The 27,243-nt window shown below is 48.1% G+C and overlaps 2 protein-coding genes across 8 annotated transcripts; one reads left to right on the forward strand and one right to left on the reverse strand.

Moving 5' to 3' along the window:
- Positions 1-42: 42 nt before the first annotated feature.
- Dysf (neuronal PAS domain protein dysfusion) lies at positions 43-7,490 on the forward strand. Its single transcript, XM_071706439.1, has 9 exons — positions 43-635; positions 1,214-1,395; positions 4,364-4,425; positions 4,549-4,638; positions 4,747-4,923; positions 5,005-5,189; positions 5,274-5,380; positions 5,499-5,652; positions 5,787-7,490. Exons 1-9 carry the CDS (start codon positions 625-627, stop codon positions 6,835-6,837), a joined length of 2,019 nt encoding a protein of 672 aa, XP_071562540.1. The 5' UTR covers positions 43-624; the 3' UTR covers positions 6,838-7,490.
- Positions 7,163-26,942, reverse strand: Machr-a (muscarinic Acetylcholine Receptor, A-type). 7 transcript variants are annotated; one of them, XM_071706442.1, is made up of 7 exons: positions 26,579-26,942; positions 18,063-18,229; positions 14,881-16,075; positions 14,203-14,485; positions 13,744-13,870; positions 13,129-13,428; positions 7,163-12,930 (listed from the first exon to the last, which is right to left on the reverse strand). In XM_071706442.1, the coding sequence occupies exons 3-7, from the start codon at positions 15,350-15,352 to the stop codon at positions 12,289-12,291; spliced, it is 1,824 nt and encodes a 607-aa protein (XP_071562543.1). In that variant the 5' UTR covers positions 15,353-16,075; positions 18,063-18,229; positions 26,579-26,942; the 3' UTR covers positions 7,163-12,288. The 7 variants fall into 7 exon arrangements, with proteins under 7 accessions (XP_071562543.1, XP_071562541.1, XP_071562544.1 ...); XM_071706440.1 differs by having other exon boundaries at positions 26,553-26,942; XM_071706443.1 differs by lacking the exon at positions 26,579-26,942 and adding an exon at positions 26,120-26,534.
- Positions 26,943-27,243: the final 301 nt, after the last annotated feature.

Genomic DNA, 27,243 nt, shown 5'->3' on the forward strand with positions numbered 1-27,243 from the left:
TTCATTTTTCGGTTATTCGAGCAAATCCAAGTCGCGGTTAGCGCGTTGCATAATAGTTTCCGAAAATTTCTCAAGCCCAGCCGAGAGCCGAGCGACAGTCGCGATCCGCGCGCAGAAACCGCATGCAGAAAAGAGAGGTACGGTGCAACCGGTAGCGGAGGCGGTGGCGACGATGGTGGCGGTGGTAGAGGTACCAGGACTCCGCGCTCTCGATCGTGACCTGCGAGCGAGCGAGTAAATGCAGCGGGCAAGCGTAAAAGCGAGACCGCGGGATTAAGCAGCGCGGAGGAGGTGGAGGAAAGACCTCGGTACCGCGAGCGAGTGCGAGAGGAGGACGGAGAAGCTTGGCGAAGACGAGGTAGTAGGTGGATGAAGAGGAGGTGATGGCGGTGAAGGAGGAGAAAAAGAAGAAGGAGGAGGAGGAGGTGGTGGCGGCCGCGCGCGACGTTGGTGGTGGTAGGAGAACCAGCCTCCGCCAGTCCATCCACGTGTTCAGTGTGGTTGCGCGTTATGACCCGGATGTTAGATCGTAGCCGCAGTTTCGCGAGAACCTGCCGACCCGGATGTCCTCCCGCTCGTTGTCCACCAGTGCTCGACCACTGATGTCTTCCTGGCCACCGAAATATGTTCAATCGGTAAGTTACGGCCGTCCCCCCGGCACCCCTCCCTCATCGTCATCAACGTCGTCGTCGTCGTCGTCGCTGGAATTGTCGCCCCCGTACTTTGGCGAGGACCACCGACTCCTCTGAATGCGCGATACGACGCGTCGCGCGTTAAAACTCACCCCGAGGCTTTCTGCGTCTTACTCTTCGACCGGATGAAACTTGATAAAAATGATGTTAGTTGCCAGAAATTGAATGGAGAACCGACCCAGACCGCACAATGTCCAAAATCGGGACGTAAGACGTCTTATATCTCGATTTTGAACATTGCGTTGCCTGGGGATCGGTGATCCTCGCGCCGATTCAGGGGTGAGTGCACCCTCGCGACGTCGCGTCGTTCCCCGCCGAGATGCGCGGGCGGGTGGTCCCGGAGGACTGCGGAGGACTCGGGCCACTCCTCGCTGAAGTACGAGATGTCACGGATCCCGGGATGTTGAAGTGGACAGTGGGTGCGACCACCGACGGTCTCGCGAAACGACACCGGGACGAACGCACGTGTCGCACGTGCGTGTGCCGCGGCAAATGACGGTAACATCAGCGTGTGCTTGAAGGATAGATGCGAGCAAGTCTACGAAAGGCGCCAGCAAACTTCGAAGGGACCTGATAAACGCCGAAATCGCGAATCTACGTGACTTACTGCCGTTACCGCCCTCGACACGCCAGAGGCTTTCCCAGCTGCAGCTTATGGCCTTGGTCTGCGTGTTCCTGCGAAAAGCCAACTACTTTCAGCAAGGTATGGCGAACGGCGAGAGAGAGCTTGCCCACGTATTTAAATTTTAAAGCTCTCTCTTAGTGTCTCGAAGTTGCAAGTGGATTCTCTTCGCTTAGCAAGTTTTTATATGAAAAAGTTGTAAGATTCTCAACTCGTAATGTCGGAAGCGATGCACGATATTTTTTATTGCCGAGAGGAGTTTCTCGAAGTTCTAAGATGCAATGGAAAAACGTTGAAATACTAAAGTAATACTAATATATAGTTTAGCCAGTATTACTAATATATGGTAATACTAAATAATAGCCACTCGTAGAATTTATTTTTTTTATTTTTTAATATGTATTTTTAAAAAGTTACTAATGTTAAATACTGAACATTTACTATATCGATGATAATATCAACAAATATTAATGTTAAATTAATGTTGGATATCAAATTGATATAATGATTTCAGAATAACTATTATCGAGAATTGTTAAGTTACTCAAAAGTACGGCTTATATACCTGCGTTTAACATCGAGGAAATTGCGATATGATACGCACGTCGCGTCACACCGAGTTGCAAACTTGTTACTATAAAATAAAGAATGGTGATAAAGCGAGTCCCATCGGCGTATCGCGATTACTATATCTTTACAGTAATTCACATCCATCGGCCGAGACTTCAATGCCGGCAAGCGCTCGTGCCATGCAATTCCCCGCGTCTGTACTCTGATATTTCAGCGAGCGCATTGGTACTCGGCGTACTGTGCTGTACGTAATGATCGGGATGCATTGTACCGACCATAAAACACGCTAAATTGATGTTACTGTTGCTTAAGGATTGTTAATAAATTTCCATCGAACGCAAAAATGCCCTGACGGACAATTCTTGATTAAGTATATAATCGGGCATAAGTAATAAACCTAATAAATCTAGCGATTATTGTTTATTAACAATATCGGTTTTTTTACAACAAAATATGCACGAGAGATTAAAATCATTGAAATTATACCTTAAATGAAGAATCTTGGAGAGTTATCTTAATAATGCGATGTGAGAAAATTCATTATTAATCCCATAAGGATTACTCGATGAAAAATGATTGAAAAACTGTTGATAATTAAAATGTTAATCTAAAAATGAGAATTATGGAAACTTTGTCGATATTTTATAATTTTGGTATTAGTTTATCTCGCTGAAGAGTGAGCATCTTGTTACTTGTAGCAAGTACTCGTAACAAGGAAACATGCAAAAGCGGAGGTCGCAAAATGTTGCCGTTTGATTCTGAATTCTATCTTCTCGATACAGAAAACGCTCGTTATTATCGTTAATCGAGGATTCTTTGGTTGCTCTTATATTATCGATTAAACAATAAACGCTCTAATCCGAGATATTTGCCGAATTTAGAGAATCCGCTTTCGGTTCTCGATCTCTCCTCACCTCGTCGGCCGTTATCGGCTGGTGACCCGCTCAAACGATCCGCGCAAAGGAGAATTTCTATTCAGTTGCGGGAGTCGGCCGGGTAACCCGGCTGTAAGCTTCTCGTAGACAGAGGGAGAGACGGCGGGGAACGCGGTATCCCGGTGGATACCAACAACGAGAGAGACTCGCAGGAGAGAGGAGAGGAGAGGAGAGGAGAGGAGAGGTGAGGCGAGGCGAGGCGAGGCGAGGCGAGCGCAAAGCAAAGCGAAGCAAAGCGATGCAAGAAGGCAAGATCGGCCGGCGCGCGTTCAAACTCAGCGGAGTCTAAGCGCGAGTTCCGGGTGATCCGCTGACCTGTCGGCCTTTGCAACAACACTCTCACGCTCCTGTAACCCACACTCCTCCTCCCCGCATCGCGTCCCCCTCTCACTCTGTCTCTCTCTCTTTCTCTCCTTCGCTCTCTCTCCCTCTCGCCCTCTTTCTCCCTATCGTTCCTCTGCCGCCCGCCGCAGCTTCCCTTCCCCTCTCGCGTTCTTCTTCTCTCCGTTCTCCTCTCTGCTCCCCTTGCCCTCCCCCTATCCTCCCCCTTTCTAGCCGTCTCTCTTTCTCTTTCCCTCCCCCTCTCTCTCTCGCGCTCATTGTCTCGCGGTATCGGGTACTATAGTCCCATGTAGCGCCGTTAGTAAACGCTGCCGTGCTGCATTAGCATACGCATTTTTCCTCATCCTTCTCTTTCTCCCCTTCGTCTCGCGGTGCATACCTTTTTTCCCCCCTTTACTTTTTCGGGGAAGCCCCTGCGAGGAGGGTGGCAAACGCGCGAGCAATCGCGTGAAAAAGTACGAGATTAAAATGGATCTCTCTCTCTTTCTTTCTCCGTCTCTCTCTCTCTCTCTCTCTCTCTCTCTCTCTCTCTCTCTCTCTCTCTCTCTCTTTTCGGTCCGTTGGAAGCCCGCGCGCGTGCCCCGAGACTATCGCACGTAATTAAGACTCGAGACACAATGAGGCGTAAGAACAGCATGCAAAGAACGAAGAATCGATACACGCGGTATAAGAAAATCTAAGATAAAGAGAATAGAACTAAAAAAAAACTGCACATTTGAAAAATAGCGAATTTAATTAGCATTCTGACGGAAGGCGGCATTCTGATGACCTCGGATCGATGATACTTTCCAACCGATCGCTCCGCTATTCTTCTGCTAGCCTTCCAGCTATTTTCTTCGCGTTTTCTCAGATTCGCGTTTACATTTCTAGGACATTGATCAGGAATGCGACTGAAACAACAGCTTTTTTTTTACAGTTCGCGATAGACAGACGAGCTTATCAAAAGCGTTCGCACGTTTTCACGTTGCATAAAATAAAAATAGAAATTACGATTCTCGCCTTATCGCACTATTGCTGACAGTAAACCCACATTGTACCATACGTATATGTTGATAGCGATTTATTTTTCTTTTGCATGACAATATACTATTTTGTTTCTTCAACAAATGTTACAGTAAAACGTGTAATATCGATTTATCTGTTCTTTTAAATGTTGTATTTTATCCCGATAACTTTGATTCTTCTATTTTTTTCCGTTTCAGCGTTGAAAAACTGCCCGTCCGAGTCCTCGAATATTCCAACACCCAATATAGGATTTTCAAAAGTAATTATTTTAAGTTTATTTATATATTGATCACTTGTAATTATTTTACGATCGTATCTTTTATATACATTTATCTGCTATTTACTACACATTTTTGGAATACAGTCCGTGCGTCTTTTCCAGGCGATGTCCGGTTTTATTATGATGATGACGCAGCAAGGAAAATTGTTATACATATCAGAAAATGCGGCAGATTATCTCGGGCACTCTATGGTACAGTAATCTTATGTAACGTAGGCGACAGTTTTTGTAAATGTTAAAACGCTAGTAGCATTATTGTCTCTGAGTCATCACAATCGTGATAAGACGAAAGATTTTCAGGAGGATTTGCTTATTCACGGGGACAGCGTGTACGACGTGATCGACAAGCAGGATCATATGGTCGTGCAAAATCAGTTATCCCGAAACAGTCCCATTCCCAGCGACAGGAGACTGTTCCTGTGTCGAATCAACGTGTCGAGAAATTCTCGGAGGCAGCTGCGATTCGGCGATCAGAAGGTGATTAAAAACCGCTGATTAACTTGAAGATATCGTCCACTTTCCATACGGATACCGCGCATCATTCGTTTCTATTCGCAGGTAATTCTCGTGGAGGGTCACTTCCTGCCCTTCGTTCCCGTTTGCAATCGCAACGAGTTCGTTTTCCTGGCGTCGTGCACCCCGGTGGTCCTGCCGGAGACCCGAGAGAGCATCGTTCAGGGCGCGACGAATATCTTTACCACGATTCACTCGATGGACATGAAATACCTGCATATCGATAAAACGTAACGTATAATACGCCACTGATAAGTTTAGAAAATCGCGTTGCCTAAGTTCTGTTTTCCTGGAGGTTTCTTTTTCTTCTGCAGCGCGGAAAGTCATCTGGAGTACACGCGCGCCGAGTTGGTCAACGTATCGTGGTATAATCTACTTCATTGGGATTCTATAAGGACCGCCTATTGCAAGCATCAAACCGGTAATAATCGCTACGAAAAATTCTCTTGATAATAAAGAAAACGAAAATCCTGCGACAAGCCAAGCTAAAAAGATTTCTTTTCCGTGTTCTGATTTGTTCCCCGTAAACTTGATTTTAGTCATCCAATCCGATCAGGAGCGATCCACCACCGCTTTACTGAAGCTACAAAGCCGCTCCGGAAGGTGGTTCTGGGTCCATTGCGTGCTGCAGGTCAAGGACACCTCTGACGAGTGTCAGCATCCTATAATCGTTTGCACGAATCAAGTGCTCACGTACGTTTACGATTATTTTATCATCTCTTTTAATCGTTTATTAAATTATGAAATTTTATATTTATCTAATTAATCGGTAATGTAATTCGCTCGAAATAGTTTCGATAACGTCGCGCGATATACAATAATTACAGCGACAGGGAGGCCGAAGTAATGCGCTCCAGTTCATGGCTGTACCAGTACTCGTCTCAAACGAAGTTCACCTACGGGCTCTGCCCCAGCGGTCAAGGTCGCGGTACCGTTTATCCCTCCGCAGGACCCCCTACCAACCAAGCCCAGGAATACGTTCGGACATATTCCAACGACACCACCGATACCCAGCTCTCGCCGTCGCTTCACTCGGACCGGTCCGAGACGGAGTCGCACGGTGCTTCGAAGATCGCGCAGTCGACGGATTATCCCAACCGGCGGCTTCTGCGGGACGACGCGGAGCCGGTGGACATGTCGATAAGCGGCGCGGAGCAGCACGAGGGCAGGGGCGTCCAGGGCGCGATCTCCGATCATCAGCAGCACGTCCTGGACGACGCGGTCAGGTACCACCACAAGCAGTACCACAAGAGCTCGTTGCATCTGGCCGGCTATCGGGCTAAATTCGCGCAGTGTCACGGCACGCAGTACGCAAGCGGCTGCGCGGACGTGCTGTCGGTACCCGGCACCAAGTATTATCTTACCGACCTCGACCGGGACTATTGCTGCGGCGCGGAACGGAGCGGCCTGTTGCTGCACAAGCGGCTGCCGACGAAGGCGTTGCTCGCGCCGCCGCCACCCTCGATCGTCACCGCGACGGCCGAACCGCCGCCGCCCGATACCACCCCCCTGGAAAACTGGGGCACGGCGTGGTCGGACGCGCTGCAGAGGGTTCCAGACGTGGTACACCAGGACCTGAGCCCGTACATCACCACGCCGACCACGCCCGTCAACACGCCCGACTCGGACACGCTCGGACACCCGGAGGCGCCCATCTTCAACTTCGACTGGGCCGGCACCGAGCAGCACGTGCCAAACCTGAAGATTACCTTCCATCGCGGCAGCACCGCGACGACCACCACCACCACCACCACCACCGGCCACCCTGCCGCTCAACCTAGGAAGCAACATCAGGACGCGGTGCAGCCCATCACGCTACAGTTACCACGTAGGAAGGGACAGTCCACGGAAAATGACAGCAAGGACTTCCCGAAATGAATTAGGAAATACGTATAAGTCCGAGGGGGGGGGGGCCATACAATAAGTTTAGGGGACAGTAAAAGAGTACAAGAGTAGGGAAAACCTATAGTTTTCCACCTACAGCCTTATTTTATAGTAAAAGCTTAGGAAACATCCGATACCAGTTAGTTCGTTAATAAAAAGAAAAATCCATGTAAGAATCTAGAAGAAATTAGAGACGAAAGTAGGGATTAGTATCTATGAATCGACCGGAAATGTGTGAGTGTGCGCGACCGAGGGGTCGTCGTAAGAATGCGATAACACAAAAGGAATGTCGGACAGTGTCGTACTTACATACAATCTCTTTGTCACAGACAACGGAGTATATTCTTCCAAATTCTATCGGTATCGCGTTACACAATTTTCTACACGCTCGTTCGTCTTTTCCCTCTCCCTCTCTTTTTCTTTTTTTTTTCCTCTTTTTATCTTCAACGTCTCTGTCTCTTTGGCGTCTTATACGTTACTCTCGAATCGTAAATTCTTCATTAATATAAAACACGTATATAAACATAGACTGATTACATCGGTGTTTACAATAATCTACGATTAAAAAAAGTCGTACATCATTTCGTTTATCTCCGGTATACGCTTTTTTATGCGAGAACATTCGTTTTGAGATAAATAGCACGCATCGTACGCGTATATTCCAAGTGTATATATATTTATATTATATATATTACATATATAATATTGTGCATATTATATATATAATATATATATTACATATATTATATATATTTATATATATAACTATGTATGAATGTGCAGTGTCGTAAGAGGGTACCCAGGTACATGCGCTATATATGTTTGAGATTTCCTTTGAAAATACCTAAATCTTACGTTTAACACACGATGAAATATATTCGCTTTGTACATTTCAACGCATTCGACGAGAAGGAGAGTTTGTCCTTTTTTCTTTTTCGGCGCGCAACGTGCACGTCGCGCGTTACATTACGTCTCGACGTGATGTACTACAAAGGAAACAGGTAAATAAAGAGAGGCAGTTAATCGTTTATAATAGCAGTAGCAGCAGCTTTCAATCGGATTTCGTCCAGTCGTTATTTTAGCATTATTATCCCACGTTATATCGACCCCTCGATCGGAGGTCCAACACCCTGGCCAGAAGTCGACCATCGCGTGAGTCCACGCGCAATTTTTAATCTCGCGACTAACACGCTCTTTGTTATTTATACGTCTTACGTTTACGGATTCTTTTATAATAAATATCGAAATAAATATATCCCGCAGAGTGTATCTCCTAGTGCGAAGCCGAACTTTGAAGATATGTTCCGATGCTGGAATAAATAAATAAAGTGTTTGCGTAAGAGCATGGGGGAAAATGCTTTTCACGGATCTCTGAGTAACGTTTTTCTTTCGAGCTGGAGCTTCAACGTGTGACGACAGGTTCCAGAATATATCCCCAAAGTTGCGATGTTTCTGACACTCCTTTCCGCAAGAACGCAAATTTTTGTAACAGCGGATAGTCGCGTACGCTCGTTCCTCTATTTAAAATACCGCAAGTGTTCTTGCCATACATAATTGCCACATTAATAGTCTCACACATTATAACGTTTACTTTCAGACAAATACAATACACAATTTTTTAAATTTTGTTTTGGATCGAGAAAGCGAAACGAATTCTGCGACACAATCGACCGCTACTCTGTGCCGTTCGTCTTTTTGAATAAATTTCCACTATTTGACATGGTCTCCTTTTTTCTTAAAAATCTATACTCAGTCTCCCTGATATATTTCAGACTAAATTCCGATTTGGATCCCGATTCTGTTCTGCGCCGAAATATCGAAGTGCGAAGTTTCGAAGACTTTGAAACGTCGTCGATCCTCTCGCAAATTACCACAATCTCCCCAGAAACGCGGTTTCTCGAAAGTCTTGAGCTTCTCCCCGTTTCAGTGCTCATGCTCGCGGAATCGCGAATTCGACAAAAAGTGCTATAAGCCTCAAGTTCTCGCTTCGAAATTTGTTTCCGCGTTTGCGACGTCTCTTGCGTCGCGAAGAAAATACAAGCGCAACGAAAACGTCGAACGTCAGTTATGTTCTTATATCACTCATCTCATTCGCGTTTACCGTCGCATTTTAGTATCGACGCGATTCGTCGAAGGTCTCGTCACGCGAGATCGAATCGCGCGAGATCGACTATAAAAGGTAAAAAAATATCACCGAGTCTTACGCTATTCCCTTCCCCCGTATGTTCGGCGGCGTTCAAAAATGCCTGAAAACGCGAGAGATTATACAGATGTACGTTTATCTTTTTTTTTATTTTTTATTTTTTTTTATTACGTATTTGTTTCCTCACGTGTGACACTCCGCATTGCCTCTTTAAAGACTTACGACACCAACAGTAATAATTATATGCTTATAATACCTTAATTGTTATCGGGAGATCCTGAAATTCTTTAACACATCTATTGAGAGAAAGTATGCTTTAAAATTCGTTATAAAACAGCTCGAAGTCGCTTTTATCGCACCTCGGGAAACGGAAATCGTGTTTACAGCTTTTATCCAGTATAATCGCTCGCGTAACGGCCTCCAAATCAGCGCGAATCCTCGTATCAAAAGTACCCGAATAATAGATCGAAATCATTGATTAATTGTACTCGTTAATTATACGCTGTCGATACGTAACTACCGTCGCGTCCATCCGATGTACCTAGGTTCGTTTCGTGATCAACGGTCTCTCTGTCGTCGAGTCCCTTCCTCGCCGATCTACCCGTACGGGATCCAGCCGAGAATCTCGCGGATCTCCGCGATCGTCGCGAGAGACCGAGAGGAGGCGCGTGAACTCTCGACGGGCTCCTCGCACCCGCAGATGTATCCCCGCGAGTACGTATTACTATCCGCGACACTGCACCGTGTATATATGTGTATGCTGATCGCACGAGAGTGCGTGTTTAGTGTGCGTGGGTATTTTGTACAAGGTACAAACGCACGCGTGCCGACGCGTACATAGGAACGTCGCTGTTCGTTCTTCTTCTTTCAAGCAGCGATTATGTTTCTTGCTTCGAGTGGCGAGTGAAAGAAACTAGAGAATCTATCCTCAGAACCCTTCCCGGAATCTCCGAAGAGCACTTCCGCGATTGGAAATTAGCTGAGACTCAATTTAGATCGACTTTAACATTCACGTGAATACGTATGACCCATGAAAAGGGAAAGAAAGAACTTAAAGTACACTTATGTAAAAGATTGCATCTTCTGGCTGTATGTAAACTCGAGGTATGCGCGAGGTATTTAATTACACGAAGTCACAAAGGGATGAAAATGAAGAGCTCCGCAGTCTTGAGGTCACTATAGGCATGTCGGCGCGCGTACGGTTGACTTTGATTACTTTACGAGCCTTTCGATCGCTAAAGTCGTGTATCGCTCGACACAGTGCTCTTATTTTATTTGTTATTTAATTTTTTTATTAACTATATATTTCTTCGGTATCTCGTTTCTCAACAGCATCGAGAGTGCGCTACGACATTCCTCCTTTTCGCTCCGCTCTCGTCTCTCTCTCTTTCTCTCTCTTACTCTCACGTCGTATAATCTTGGTATAATCTTTTAAAGCTTTGTTTGGCACATATAATTAGAATGTATTTTAGTTTTACGGAAGAATTCGATTTAGCGTTAAATCTCCCGCTCTTCTTCCTCTATACCTCTCTCTTTCGTTTTTCCTAATCGCTATAATTATTTTCACGTACTCCGCTAGCCGTCCCAGCCACCCCCCGTGGCCCAACTCCCTTTTTCCGTCTCCTTCCCCTCCCACCCCTCCCAGCATTATAACATTTAAACACATTCATTTTACACTTCGCTACTTCGTAAAATTTACATCGCCCGTCGCGGTTCTACGCGACGCACAGAAGATTATCGTTATCCTTTCGATATATATATATTTTTTTACTTAAATATGTTCTTGTGCTTGTGACTTAGCTTTTCTCCCCTCATCTACTCTCCCCGATACTATTCGACATCGCCGCCGCTCCCTTCGTCCTCCATCCTCCGGCAGAAAAGCTCCCGGGAGCACAACCGGATGCTTCCGGTGTCACGGCGACGACGATGACGATCGTACCGGGAGGAAGGGAAGGTATACCGGTCCCCCTCGATCCCGAGGGGCACCGGACACGCAATATAATTCCGAAATCACGCGAACTCGCGTAGGTACGCGCGACATTCGGAGAGATATTAATACGTTATATTCATGGCAGTATCCACATCGCGTTACTTCTCGGCGAAACTCGGAGACCGGAGCTGCATGCGTTTTGACTAGTGCGCTGACGGCCTGCACGCGCTTTCCGCGCGCGACGCGAACGAGCCCGCATTTCCTTTTCCCTCCTCTCGATTTTCTCCCTCGATTTCCCAATTCTCCGACGCAATACCGTCACCCCTGTCACCCACATCAATTTTTATTACAGTGAAAAGATTCCAGCTGTCGAGGTTTCGAAATAATAATCTAACTGAGAACCCCGGTTTCCCCAAGAGTCCGCGACTCAAAAAAGCTTAAGAACCACTGCCTCATTAAATATTCACGCGTCTTGATATAGACGATCGATATCAGTGCCGTAGGAAATTCGAGAAATTATTCGGGATTATTATGAACAAACAAAACCGTCCCTACGCTCTTACACGAGGAGGGAAGCTCGTTCACGTCGCTCGGCGTCATATCGTTAACCCCCCGACAAGGATATATTAGTTCGTGATTAATTCTTTTTACGCATTCATGGATACCAATGTAATTATGGAGTTATACAATTACGTTCGAGAGAGCGTTAAACTCCGACGTCACGTCGGGGGATAACCGAGTTATCCATGTAATTACTGACGATTAATAGAATTTCCACTGAAAAATGCGCGCGATCGGTCGGCGCGCGGGAACAACGCGGTCGTCGAGGGGTTAATCTCTTGTTCCGTGGCGATTCAGTAGAGAATCGTTCGGAAAAAAATTCGCTAGCCTTTCTTCTCCTATATGACAACAGTATGAGCGGTCGATCGGATATTAGACGTCGCGTGCGGTCCGACGGTCCGGAGGGTGGGCTCGATGCGCGGCCCAAACAACCGGATGTACCCGTAACAACGAGCGTTATCGTTAGGAACAGGGTGGTTTGGCAGTCGCCGAATGCCAAACTCGTTCGCGGCAGTTGTCGGTCTCCTCGTTTCCGCTTTTTTCGTGCGCTCTGAGAAACGCGTAAAACGGAGGAAAAGTAAACGGCAACATAACAACAACGACAATAATAATAATCGTAATAATAATAATCATAATAATAATAATACAGCGTTGCTTCGGTGTATGCACGTATGTATGTGTGCACACGTGCGCGCGCGCGTGGTCGTTGACTCCCAATTCTGTGATGTGCTGATATCGGAAGCGTGAGGAGGGGGCTGTCCCCTCTCCCCGATGCAAAAAGGTCGAAGCGCGCATCGTCGGATTACTGATGTCACCCGATCGCGGTGCCGCGGTTCCTGCTGTGCCACTTACACTTGACAATCCTCACGTAGGTCCTGCGGAAAGCCGCGTTGCATAAAGCGTACAACACCGGGTTCACAGTACTGTTAATGTAGCAAAGGTAATAAAAGAAGTCCCATAGCTTCTGGGGTATGTGCAACGAGCAGGCGGAGATGGACTTGATGAGTACCAGGACGTTATACGGGGTCCACGTGAGGACGAACGCAAGAAGGATGGCCGTCAACGTTTTCGCGGCCTTCGAATCGGTCTGAACCTTTAGTAACTTCTTCTTCTTCTTGTTGGGCTGCTTGTTCAGGATGCCCTTGCCCGTCAGTGCCTTCGGTATGTTCTTCGCGTTCAGCGGTATCCTGATGTCCGGCATCTGCGACGACCTTCTCGTCACCGTCGAGGAGGCCGGACTCGACACGGAACCGCCACCGAGACGGAAGAACTTGCTGGCACCGACGCCGACGCCGCTGCCGCCGCCGCCGCTGCCTCCACCACCACCGTCGTCGCTATCTTCCATCATGCTGTGCAACTGAATCGACACGGACTCGTCATGGATCATCTTTATGCTCGGCCCCTCGCTGAATTTTCCGCCGTTGCTCGGCAATTTGATCAGAATCGTATAAACCTGGAAACAAAGAAGACATGCGCATAGGATAGAATAGATACTATAGATCTTCGAGTGAGTCAATCGCAATAATATATAAGTTTAATCCTAATTCAATAATATGTAACTCTAATAGCATATTGATTTTTCCCAGTAACTTGTTAAAAGATGATACTTCTTCTCGATTTCCAAATAGAAACGAATAGCAGCGTCACATACGGAATCGCTGGAGATAGTCTTGAGGTCGACCGGTCGCGTCGGCCTTTTGTACTCGTGCTGCAACGCGGCCTTGTCCAGAACGATCCCCGTGGCCTGTATCGCGCTGAGGGAAGGACACCGTGATACCGTGCTGGGAAGCGGCGTCTCGGCCGACAGGGGCGTGAGCGTGTCCTCGTAGCCGACCCCGGTGCGGCTGCTTTCCGGCCCGGCGATCTCCTCGTCGTCGTCCTCGTCCTCTCGACCGCTGTGCCACCACGCGATGCACCACATCTTCAGCCAGGTCCAGGAGAACGGCCTGTGCTGCACGCCCGAAAAGCGGAAAAACGGATAAGATCGTAGTCGCGGCGATGGTCGATCTAGAGATTGCGTCCGCAAACGTAACTTTGCGTCATAGCGGAATACCGAATCTTTCCCGATTTTCTCCTTAAATTAATAATGAAAACGCAAGAAGATATGAAATTTTCATAGTAATAACGATTATCAATCCCGAAAATGCGCGAGTTGTGTAAGTACAAAGTTATAACTTTCAGTGGCATTCGTAAAGACGAGAAAACGTGCAAAGTTATTCCCACTGGTGTAATCGCATTCAAACTCACGCTTACGACTGTTACTTACGCTCTTGTATTGCGGGTAGTGCTTATCAATGTAGGAAACGGCGATGTGCGTGGCGTGCGAAACATCGTCGGCGGTGCTCGACTCGCTTCGCTGTCTTCTGCTCTCCTCCAGGTCTAAACCCTCGTCGCTAGAGGGAAAAATGACGATAAGCACGTCAGATCGCATCTGGGTCTTTCGACCTCGCGACATTCGCAAAGCACAATTGTTCGCGTTGTCGAAAAGACGAAAGGAGCATCTCGTTACGTAGATTAACGGAAAAATATTTCTATCAGATTAAAATGAAACAAATAGAAAATATTCAAACAACAAAACAATCTGTGCCCTAAATCAAGGGAAGGGCTGATCTTCTAAACGGGACAATGTGTTACCATCTTTCTTGTGCAGGGGTTGCAAATGCGATTTTTTTGTGACGTGCTGACGACAAGTTCAAAGGGAGAAACAATTGAAAGCGTTAGTTACCACCTCGAGTTGCTGCGCTTGCTCGCGGCTTGTTTGCCGGCCTGTAAACTTGGCAGCTCCTTATTACGTTTCTTCGTCTCCCTCCAGATCCGGAAGTAAAGAACACACATTATGAAGACAGGAACATAAAACGCGGCGATGGCCGTGCCGAAGGTGATGTAGTGGTTCGTCTCGATGAATTGGATGTAGCATGCATTATTCGGCACGGTCCTTGTACCCTCGATGTACGGCCACGCGTAGATCCATGGTGGCCAAAGAAGCAGCGATATACCCCAAGCGGACCCTGGAACGATTAACGTCGCCTCGATTATTTTTCAACGAATATTAATTTAGATTTATTATACTATATTGAAGTATATTAGAATACCGTAATTTATTATAAGCGCAATATAAATTATTTTATCAGGATATTTATTTGAACTTTGTAAGAGAGAATTGGAGCAGTTTTAAATCACAAATGAAAAACAAAATCTTCAAAGAGACAATTTCGACAAAAGTCTAAGTTTCTTGAGTCTCGACAAAGTTCTCCGAGAATTCCCTGATTTCTCCAAGCAGAAAAAAAAGACTCTCCAAGAATTCTCAAGCTTCCCAGATTTTTCCTGAGAGATAATCAACATTGCACCTCATTTACTTATATTTTATCACACATTTTTAACAGATTTGATAGTTGATACTCACCGATCATGACGGCTGCTTTGGTTGTGGTCCTCTTGGCCCGATAGGTGAGCGGGCGCGTGACGGAGAAGTATCTGTCGAAGCTGATGATGAGCAGATTGAGGACTGATGCGTTGCTCGCGAGATAATCGAGGGCGAGCCACGTGTCGCACACGTGCGGCCCGAGCGGCCAGTAACCGAGCACCGTGTACAGCGTAAAGAGGGGCATGGAGATTAGGCCGATCGCGAAGTCGGCCATCGCCAGGCTGAATAGGAAATAGTTCGAGATCGTCTGCAGTTGTTTATCAATCTTAAACGATATCATGACCATGCTGTTCCCGATGACCGTGGTGAGACTGAGGAAGGTGGCGATCACTACTATCAATGTACGCTCCCATACCGTATATTGTATGGGCTCACCGCCACAGTCGAGACCGTTGGTAGAGACGTTGTAACTGTCATTTCCGGGTAACTCCACCGTCGGAGTAACGTTCATGTCTGACGGACTATCTCTTGTCCTGTCCCTGTCTCTCTCTCTCTCTTTCTCTCTTTATTTCTCTTTATCTCTCTCTGTCCCTCTCTCTTTAATTCGAAAAGTCGTTCCAGCGCTCCGCGTCCGGTACAGTTACCGGTTCGCGCGGGCGATCGCGCGTCCTCTGATTCTCTCGCGAACGGATCTCTGGAGCTCTCGGCTCGAACCCCGATCCTCGGGGCACCACCGCCGGTCCCGCGTAGCCCGTCTCACCCTCGCCCGTGCTCTCGCGTACCCCTTTACCATGCGCGCGGCGGGTACGCTGACGGAGCGCGCGTTCGCCCACGCGGCCGTGCGCGCGCACGCACGCCCGCCCGCACGCACGCACGCACGTACGCGCGAACTCGCGAACGCCACGCTTCCGGTACTCCTCGTCGCTGGACACCGGAATTCGGCGAACGGCACCACCTTCACCGACGCTACCGTCACGATCTCTTCCCTTCTTCTCTTCCTCCTCCTCCTCGCCCTCGTCCTCGTCCTCGTCTTCGTCGTCGTCGTCGTCGTCGTCGTCGTCGTCGTCCTCCTGGTCCTCGTCTTCCTCCTCTTCCTCCTCCTCTTCCTCCCCCTCCTCCTCCCCCTCCCCCTCCTCCTCTTCCTCGTCCACCGCCTCCGTCGTCGTGCTCTCGCTAGGTGGAAGGTAGTGTCAACTACATCCCACGTTTACTCCTCTCGGTGGAGACATTGAGTCTGCGGGCAAAGAGCGGATATGCCGAAAAATTGTATCACGAATTATTAGCGTAATAATCTTAATGAAATCATATCACCAATTGGGACCGATATATCTACTTTCTCGTATAAGTATTCGGTACATTTATTTACTCCGATATATTTATTTCATTCGACGTTGTCAAGTAAACGTTGAATACCAAAAGTCTACCTGTGAGAAACGTAGAAACGCTTTCGTACGAATACTTCTGTGCAAATGACAAATAAAAGAACTTGAAATATAAACTAATACGTGACTTTTAGTAAGAGGTAGCATCTGTGCAATGCTAGATTAATTCCCCCGCTGTCGAGACACGGGGCTGTCGACACGAGTGTGCTCGCGTCTTGTTTCGCGCGACGGACGACCTGTCTTAAATCCTTCGTCTACCGTCATCGCGCACCGAGAGTCACTGTAGGGGCGTAATAAAGAAGGGAAAAAAAAAGAGACGAGAAAAGGAGGGAGAGAAAGTTCTTTTGTCGTACTTCGGCGCGGCACGAGACTACTGTCAGACGAACCGCGAAAAGCGCAACCAATGCCGCGGGGCTTCCACTCCGTTTCCGCTGACGGATCAGCGCGGAAGGCTTTACGCTCCTTTTTTTTCTCTCCCCTCTCTCCTGACCGCCACTTCATCTTTAACGAGCTGCTTATTCGCCACTTCATCTTTAACGAGCTACTTATTTGCCACTCACTCGTGAACCAGAGCGAGTCTCTGGTGCATCGCGTATCTCCAAATACATCTCAAAGCGTTCGCACTTCCGTTTCCAGAGTACGCGCGACTATGATGAGCTTATTCCGCGATTCCCGCCTGTGTCAGCTTGTACACGTCGCTTATCGAACTCGAGAGTGAGAAAACGGATTATCGATGATCAGACAGAGGTCCTTTTTTCCCCTAACGGCGACCTCCCGAATCTTAATTCCGTAGAAATGTTAGCCACATCGAAGAATCTTTCGTGCATTCTTTATAAAAAACAAACTCTTATATACGAAACTTTCAGATCCGACGTTGCATTTCTCCGTTAACGAGAGATTTACTTGTTCCGTTCAAAAATTCAGAAGATAGAGATTAACTTTTACCAGGACTTCGGACATGTACGCGAAGAGTACGCGAGACTTCCCGGTGTAATAAGCGCGTTTTAATACGGGAAGTAACGCCGTCGGAGCAGCTTGCGCCGGAAGAGGTCGGCCGAAAGTTCGACACTTGTTATCGTCTAGAATCACAATTCGATCGCGTTCCTCGCGCTCTCGTCTCGTCGTCGAAGACGACGGTGCCAACTCGCGGGGCGTACGACGGCGCTCCAATTACTGACGTATTTCACTTGCCGGCCTGTCCGCTTAAACGCGCGCCGCTTCGCCGCGGCGCGGCGCGCCGGCCTTAATACGCTCAGGAAATTTTGCGAGTGTCACGAATTAGATCCGCCTGTGCAACGGTGCATCCGAAAGGGCCGTCTCGCGAAACCAGTTAATTTGTACAATTAACTGACGTTTGTAGCACAGGCGGATGAAATATAGGAGACGGCAAATAAAGTGCATTTACATATTAATAAATAACTTTCAGTTCCTCCTAGCGTTTCCACGATCAAAGGTTCTCATATTGAATCGTGAACGGAAAAAAAGGACTCGAAAACTTTAAAGAGTGTGTTCTCGATTCGATTAATTTCGCTTGACTTTCGCAAGAATTAGGACGTCAGCAGCTTTACGTACGATCGGAAGGCCTGTTGCGAATTAAGCCCCGGAGATGAGAATCAATAAGCAAAGTTTATCCTTAACTTAATTTCGGGTGGATTTTGCTGTAATAAAACGTCTGGCTTAAACTTTGAGGTTTAACTTCAAATTAAAAGTGGCTCGGCCGCCGAGGACGGACGGCCCTCCCGATCGAAGGATTCCTTCGAAAGAATTTCGCGAGTCTTGTCTTTACCACGTGGGAACACTGGGGGGAGTAGAGGAACGTCCACGAGGGAAGTAACGTACTCGATAACTGCCATAATTGCGACAGATTCCTCATCGAATGCGGCCAGTTCGATATCCCTGGCGAGGCGGTCGAGCTGCTGCTGCGGCAAGGGCGTGAAAGGATGCATGTTGCGCCAGGTGTGCAACGCGATTACCTCCCCGTTAAGTGCGCATGGCATGCTCGACGCCTGTAATTATAGAAACGCCAGCGATATTTAAACCTTTTTGCGAGAGAGTGCCGTGCAGGAATATTTCAGGACTATCGCGAATACTGGATAGCGACGAATTAACGTTCCCCCTCCTCGGGAGAATCCAACAGCTCGGCCATTCGCACGAGAGAGGGAAACCCCTTTCCCTCGGGCGCCGAGTTCGTTTGGGAAATATTTAAAAGGATTTATACTACACTACGTTACTACCTATCTTCCGTAACTGTTTTTACAATCTTACAACCGTGCGGCGCATAAATAAATCCTCGAGTCTGCGTCCTGAAGTTTAAATAATACACACGCCCTCTCCTTTTAATCCTCAAACTCATCCAGTATTCGCGAGGAGCCCAAAATTAGTTTCTCCTCGCACGAGAACGGAGAGCTGTCGAGAAATCATGCGATACATTATTCGCGCTGAATCAATGGCGTTTTACGCCGCGCCGGTCGACATTTACCGCGGCGAGAACAAAAGCGCCGTGTACTTTGCCGTTTGTTATTCGTTGGTATTAACGCGTTTCCGCGGACTGTGTTTCTCTCGCGCGACGAGTAGGCGCAAACTTCAGTATCGAGCTTCTCTCGTAACGTTTGCGAAGGTCGAACGGCGTTCGCGTCCGCCTCGAGATAATCGGAAGCGAGTGACGGGACGTCGTTCGAAAATCGATGCCGGGCTTGTAATTTTTACCTTACGCCGTCTAACGACGGCATTGAATTGTTCATCCCTCTAGGTAGCCTCATTTCATTATACGTCGAACGTATGCATATACATATGAAAAAGCTCCGCGAATCGGAGCTTAATAATTTCTTAATAATGACGTTTTTAACATCCGAATACAATATTTCTCTTCATTTTATGGACAAATCCCTTTCATATCGCTCGCACGATGCACCCAATAAGGGTGTACAGGGAATCGCGATATTTCGCAACGTAGTCTAAATCTAAAATGTATTCTTGAATGTATTCTTAATGTTGCACGCGCCATACACGGAAATTACACGCGGCAGGATGTTTAGTTTGACTACTAAAGCGCAACAGAGCGTTAAAAGGTGGTCCCGGGACGAAGGCGTTTAAATCGCAGTGGATGCTTGCCAAGAGGTCGACGGTAGTATTATGGCGCTATCGCTACTTTACGCACTATGAACTCCGCGGTTTCTTTTTTTTTTTTCTTCTTTACGAGAAAGCTCATGGCCGCGTCATCTCGTCTCAACCCGATTTCTGCCGTCAAAAGAATGAGCAAGCAACCATCTAGCTGTAAATGGTGCAGAATGACGCGTGAAGATTTAATGATTTTTGAAAATATTGAGATCGCGCTTTCCGAAGCAAATGCGAAATTATCATAATCCAACAGAGAGAACCCGACGTTAATCGACTTTGAACATATTCGCGAACGCCGGGGACTAACACGGATAGTCAACCAGCACGCGTGATTTCTTCCGCCTGTAGAAAGAGTTCCCGATTTTGCCGCGTTCGCGGATATAAAAGCGGTTGTGCGCTCGGGCGGAAAACCACGGTTTCCCACCGTCGCGTCGTCGTGCTCCCTTCGGTTCTTATAGGACGGCTAGCGTGTCACAATAGTGTAACTATGGCTACACCGCCTCGCAGGGTATCCGATCCGCTGGAGAATAGACGCTATAACGACGACGAGAAACGCTCGGTGGTTAGTGGCTGCGCTGACCCTACATCGCCGCGCGACCTGCTCCATAAATAAATATAGAAACGCATGGAAACCCGCGGTCTCGTTAACGGCGTTACCTTCGTGTAACGAACACTGGCCTTAATTAGTTTGTTAATACACCCAGACGACTCCGTCACGTATCGCCGTCAGTTTCCCGCGCGATTCCGGAAAATGTTAACGATGCCGCCGGTCGCCTCGGGGACTCCGCCTTCGATCTAGGACAAACCGGTGGAAACGATTCGGCGCGATTCGCCAAGTGAAATCTCTTGGGACCGTCTCTGAGGGTGTACAAGAACAACGGATGTCCTTTCGCGATTTGGAGGCGGAGAAAAGCGTGGGACGCCTTCAGAAAGAATTAAAATACTCGCGTTTTCGAAACTTAAACGCGCTGAAATTTAACTCTCAATAGTTTTCGCGTCCACGAGATTACCGGCGTGATACCGTAAGGATAATTAAAAACGCCACGGTAGTTGGCAGTTTCATATTTTAGCGGATCGGTGAATCGCGGCGTTCACGAGGCACTTATCGTACCCGTAGCATCGCGGCATTACGGAGAGAGAGCGAGTCCAGTAATGCCGTTTTAAAATAACGCCGGTGACAGCCACGGGTTGCAGGCGTGCTGATAACTGCGTGTCGCGCGCGCGCGTGTGCGCATTCATCGCGGACAATGCGAACGATCTTTTAAAAGAGATCTACTTCGCGCACCTATACAGACGGCGGATGATGAGTATTAAAATCGCTTGCGTCACTGTCCGCGATGTTCTCCGTTAAGTGGACAGGCGGTAGACCGCCCGCGCGCGCGCGCGAGGCGCGATTATTCGCTGCCAGGATGCGTGTCTAATAATACGTAATGCACAATGTTCGCCGTATCGCGCGATCGGATCGAAGTCCTTCGGCTTCCCACGCCCACGGAATATCACGGTTCTCTTGTGCGCGGGAATAAATAAATGTACATTTGCTCGCGCGAGAGCTGTATGACCGAGAGAAAGAGCTTGATCCTGAATGTTCTACGAAATTTCCTCTTGACGTAATAAGAGCGAGAAGAGAGAAAGAGCTAGAGAGAGAGAGAGATAAAAATAAACGTCGCGACTCGCGTATTCTGAAATGATGTACGTAAAGGATATTTTTCTATAATTTTCAAAACAATTTTCCGAAGAATTTCGTGAGTCGCTGCGTCTCGCCGATCTTATTCGCTACGCTCTTATTCGCATGACTCTATAACAATAAGACTCGCGGGAGAGACATAAGGAGAAGAAGACGAAGTCACAATTGCGGAAGGAGAGTCACATGGAAAAATAAACGCGATGGTTTTCGCATCAGCGACGCTCCGGCGCGGGCGTTCCGCCGTGCGATCGCGATTGTGCCCGGGCAAAAGATATTTATCCTGAGAAAGGATCTGTGTGTAAATGCACCGGCTCGCGGAAAATTTAAAAATAATGTTTCAGCCGCGTGTAATAATGTAAACACTTTTATCGGCTATCGATTTCGGTCGACCTGCGCCGCTTCTTTTATTATGGGAGTATATATCGGGATACGTGATCCGAGATTGATTGCGGCTAACTAAGTCTAAGTCGTGGGGGGGCATTAACGAAAAGTCGATCCCGTCGATCGGCTCTGCGGGCCACCCGCTCGGTATTCCCTCGCCTCGGAAAGAGAGCGTTTTGATCGTGCCGGCGCCCTGCCGCGCGAAAATTGATAACGTTTATAACGCGCTGGAGGGGCGAGAGCGCGCGTAAAACATATTAATGACTAAATGGAGAAAAAAAATAGCAGAAGGTCGTGATCCACTTATATGCATCTCTCCGCTTATTACGAGGCGTTACAGCCGGCGGCCGTTGCGGCCGCCCCGGCGGCTACACAGTTGAACTATAAATAAATTTTCCGATACGCTGCTCTTTTTGCCGATGAAAAAAAAATATATATATATACCCACACACTTATACGTATTCTTTCCCTGCACGCGCGTAAATTGCGCCGTGCATATTTTTACGGGCCCGTTCGTGCACGGTCGCCATTAACGTCAACCGACCTCCGGATCCGCGCGCATCCCGTTGTAAAAAAAAATCCCCCCCTGCCTCGAACGCGCGTCCGCGAGCGCGGAAACCGCGTTTCGAAAATCGAAGTCCATCGGGGTGCCGCCGCGTAGACCAGAGAGACCGCCGTTAATAACCTTTGATATTTCATTAATGAAGAACACTTCTTTGTTTCTCGCTCGGAAAGGTTACGGAGGAACGTAATAATAAAGCGTCGCTTCTCCGGACGTTAAACATTTGTCTCCCTCTCGTGTGCCGGAGAGCGCGAGGAGCGAAGCGTACTGTCAGGAATGATAAAATTCCGCGAACCGCTGCGGCCTATATTTCTTTTTGTTCGCGCTTGGTGAAGAAAAAAAAGGAAAGAATTTTGCTCTTCCGATTCGATCGATAAATATTAACTGCGTTAATGTACGAACGGCCATATCGATCACACTTTAAATTGGGCGGAATACGGACCAAATCGGGCGGAGACGTTTGCATAATCGCGCGGTTGCACGCGGTCGAAGATGTGCCGCCTCGATACCCCTCCCCCGTCAAAGCCACCGCCGCCGTTTGTCGGCGGATTAAGGACGGAATGAGGAGGGATTCTCGATTAGGGAAAAAGGAAGCAATCGTGTATCAATCGTCGCGCACGCCTCCCCCGTTTTCCCAGGGTGAAACAGGTGGCACTCGCCTATTACCGCGCTGCGGCTTTTATTACATTTTGCTCGCGTAGACATAAATGGGACATGTCGATCGAATTACTTCTAACGCGCGCCATACCTGACGATGAGGTGGACTATATCGGCGGGTAGCTATACGGCGGCTAGGTCGGGGATGTCTCTTAAGAGAAAACGGTAGATGTATGTATAACCTAATTCGGTAAAGGGGTATAACACATAGTCGACCGGCCAGGTATCTCTCGTCGACATATACACGGTGCATCGCAAGTCCCGCCGGGTCCCTCCCTACCTGTCGGATCCGCTTCGCTTCGCGGATTTCGAGTTGAGCTTTCTTTAGCAAAATTTTAAAGAGCATTTAACCCGATAGCTCTCTAATCCGCGATATTTAACGCGCCGAAAAAAAAAGAAGAAACAATAGAGGCGGAAGGGAAAAAAATTTCGAACAAAGTTTAAAAGGCGCTGTATATAACGAGAAGTATGTTACGTGATTATATAAAAATAGAATTTGAAGGGGAAAGGGGTTGACGGTGCCAGAAGCAGTAAGGTTCGTCTAATCGTAAATCTTCAGGTGAGTTTTCTCGGCTGAAAAACGGATCAGCTTCCTAAAAGCCTTTGAGAATCCGCGACTGCTCGAGAAAACGCGATTTGCTGATACACCCTTTGTAGCATTCGCACCAGGGCCTTCGCTTTCGCGTCAAAGAGCGAAGTAAGAATTCGAGATGCATAGGATCGAAGTCGGAGCATTACTCTTTCCTCTCGCGGATACCACGGGGGACCGACGACTCCCCTGTTTCTATTTCCTAATGGATAGGAAATAGAACGCGTGTAGCGAGTGATTCGCCGCTCGATTAAAATTCACGTGAACTCGTTCCTTCGTTTACCCATCCACTTAATGCTTAAACTGACGTTAACGTATATATAAGATCGGGATGTCGTGAACCCCGCGAGATAGATCGTCTTCTATAATATGAAATTACAACCGCGTATATAGTTTTCGCGACGAACAAAAGTCTTCAGGTATCATTTCTCGCGAAATCTCTTATCACGGATGATAAGATCGTGCGGGGAAAGGGAAGATTCGAAATTAACGAAATATTTTGCTTTTCGATAAGGCGAAAATGGCATAGCGGACGTTATCATTATCGCTGGAAGCTGTCACGTTCATGCTGAAGAGCAGGACAGGCGACAGATTGTTATCGTGGATTGTAATAGGTTCGTTCTCTCTTCAGCTGCCAGTTTTCGCACTTGCCTACACTTTTCCTCTCTCTCTCTCCTTCTCATTTTTTTCTCCCTCTCGTTTTTCTTCGCCAAGCGTGAACTATAACACGCCGTTTCACTTAGACCGCCGAGAGTCTAATAAAGTGCAGCTGGAAAGAACGGATCCAACGCGAGGTCGGGTCGGGGGAATTCAAAATCGCTCTCGTGCGATGCGACCGGAACTGCAATTGCAATTTAATATCGTACGAAATGTTGCCTACGTCCGCTCGATTCGATCGTCGCCTTATGACCTCCAGGTATGGTGCCACCCTTAAATTTAAAAACACTTCGTGATAATATTTGTCTAATTGGTATCTTAAACCCGCGCGTAGCAGTCGACTACTAAACTCTTTTCCGAAGGTATCGACATGTTTTCGATAATGAGGGGAAAAAATTTCAATGAATTAAGAGAAATGAACGCAGATAAAATTGATATTGTTGTAAATACGCGCGCAATTATCGTCTCTTTTAGCGTCAAAGAACTTGGCGTCAGGAGTTGGAATATGATATCAAAGCACCGAAAGCGCCGATAAAATCAGTAAGATTCGCTCGCGACTCGAAGCGGAGGTGACATAACGGCGACGTCACGTATGGTCGAGCGATAAGAATCCTATGTTAATCTTACGTAAAGCCGGAAGTGCATCGTCGGTGGTACCGATCGTGTCGCGAGTCGCGTCTTGCAAGTCGCGAATTGCAAGCGGAAACGCGTCTCCGCCCATGGGAAGATAAATGCCGGATTAAATCGCGAATGCTCATTTTGAGAAATAATTTCCTTCTTGCTCACATTACGCATAATCGGCTCGTTTATGACATTCGTTATCACGATGAGATCGAAAGCTATCGATATATTATTAGCACTGTCTGCTACAGCTTGTATCTGAATCGGATTCGCATTTTTTTTTACAAATATACCATTTTACATTAACTTTTTAAGGTCTGAAGGACTTTTATTCGTCTCTTATTTCACATTACCCGTCTATTAAGCGCAAACGAATTAAATTGGAAATAAAATCATCGTCCGCAAGCGCCATAAATCTCAAGAAAATACAAGTGTCGTTCACATAATTAACAGCTAAGTGTAATACGTAGCGTTTAATGTTAAATTCGAATATTCTCGATCATAGAGAAGGAAAGGAAGAGAAAGAGAGAATGAGAGAGAGAGAAAGAGAGAGGAGCGAGAGATTTCCAATTAGCTGTTACTTTATTAGTTCATTACTTTATTATCTATTACTTTATTAGCTCATACGTGCAGAAGCTTAAATCACAACTGCGCCTCCCCGCGCCAGCAAGCACGTACGCACGCGTGCACAGACGCGCGAGCGAAAACCGCGTATGTGCACGTACGCACATGCGAATGGCTGCGGAAAAACGGCGATCGGACGCGAGTTATCTTAATGAAAAACAATATCTTCCGCTCCTTCGTCTATCGTCAGTTTTATTTTCGAATTCCCCGCATACTGAAAAACTCTCACGTACCATGCCCCTCGTCAATAACGCGGAAAATCACCGCGTGCATTTTTATAGATAAACAATCGACGCGGCTCCATGCACCTGCGAGCCCGACTTTCGATACTCGTGTATCGTCGATTGTGTAATAGATTAGCGAAGAGAGCGTGCTCCTTTTTTTACGCTCTCTTCCTTTCTCTCTTTCTCTCTCCCTCTGTTTGAAATAAATTAAAAGCTAGGATTATAACAGATATCGATGACGGAAACTTGGTTGCGAGTTCACAGCAACGTCGGAATTGATCAAATATGTCCAAGCAAGCGCATGGTGGGCTATATAATGCACGCGTCGTGGGCGATTTGTATTTCATTGTATGTATAAATTTATCGATTCTCCCTTTTAACTTACACTAAAAGATTTATGAATGCAAAGCTACAGCGTTATTTGCGCGCGAGCCGCAATATGAATGGACGATTATTTCCGAACAATTGGCGTGACGAAATCTTACTCTGGGTCAACGTTTCTCTTCCTGTTTCGCGCGGCGGAATACCGTGGATAGCCGAAAGGATTACCGCGTAATCTGTTTACTTTGTCGTCGTCGAACAGTTACGATATCGAGGTCCATTCGCATCCGGAGCAAGTGAATTTGCAGAAAGGTCCACTTTGCGTCGCGCGAATCTCTCGCGGCACACCTAAGGGGAAAGCACTGCTACGAAAAAAAACACTCTCCGTCTCCCGAGAGAAATTCCCGAACCCTGCCCCGCGCCGCGCCGTGCGGAGAACCATCCCTCACCGAAACTCACCCCGGGCACGCAACCACGCTCCGATTCCGAATCCGAGTCCGAATTGAGTTCACCCGAGGACACGGAGCGTCCGCCCGCCCGTAATCGCGTTATTTAGGGTTCCTCGAGGACACGGGGGCCGAGGCGAGCCGTGCGAGAGACGCGACGCGACTAGCCAGGGCAGTCCCCGAGAAAGTAAACCACCCCAAAGGAAAAGTAGGGTGGCTCGTCCGGCAGCGTGCTCGTTACGCCGTACCCGCCCAACGCCGAGGGAGACCGATCTCTCCGCGATTCTCGCTCGGCGACACCGGCCGATAATCGGCGCGATAGCAACGGGGGACAATACCAGGGCGGAGATGGGAGAGATAGAGAAGAGAAGAAACATAGAGAGAAACAGAAAGAAAGAGAGAGAGAGAGAGAGGGAGAGGGAGAGAGAAAGAGAGAGAGCTGCCACCTTCTACACCCCCGAGCTATACTCGCCCGTGTCGAGTGCGTCACGCATCCTCTCGGTATTCCTGGCGCGAGGCGGTGGAGGCTGCGGCGATGCGCGAACGAGGCGAGGCGAGGCGATGCGAGAGACAGGAGAGACCCCGATCCTCCCGCTCGAGAGCGAGCGAGCGAGCGAGCGAGCAACCACCCCTCGTCGGCGCGGTCGTGGCGGTCTCGTCACGGAGATCCTTCTCTCTCGCGAGTCGCGCGCGTTGCGAGAGTCCGCGACAAGCTCCGCTTCTCCGCCGTGCGTCTCGGCCGGAGGGTGCGCACGGGATCGAGAGGGCGAGGGCGAGGGCAAGGGGGAGGGAGAGAGGGAAAGGCTGAAAGTAGGCGGCGGAGGGCGGGCGGGCCGAGGGATTCAGAGAAGGCGCTCTCGCACTCACATGTCTGTCGTGTGAAATCGGCGTGCGCGCGGCGTACTCCCGTATCACCGACGACGGGGTACGCGCGAGGACGAGCGCCGGTCCGGGCCCGCGGTCATCACGCCGACAAGGATGACGCTGGCTGTTTCCTCCTCCCCCTTCTTGTCGGCGCTGGGCTTGTCGCCGGTTGTACTGCGGGCTGTTGCTCTTTGCGCGCGCTACTCGCTAATCGGCGACGGCGACGGCCGTATGTCGTCCTCGTCCTCGGCGTCGACGTCGACGTCGACGTGC

This window comes from Temnothorax nylanderi, unplaced genomic scaffold, assembly GCF_030848795.1.
Source record: "Temnothorax nylanderi isolate EJ_2023f unplaced genomic scaffold, tnyl_v1.0 TNYL_tig0052_pilon, whole genome shotgun sequence".
NCBI classification, from domain to species: domain Eukaryota; kingdom Metazoa; phylum Arthropoda; class Insecta; order Hymenoptera; family Formicidae; genus Temnothorax; species Temnothorax nylanderi.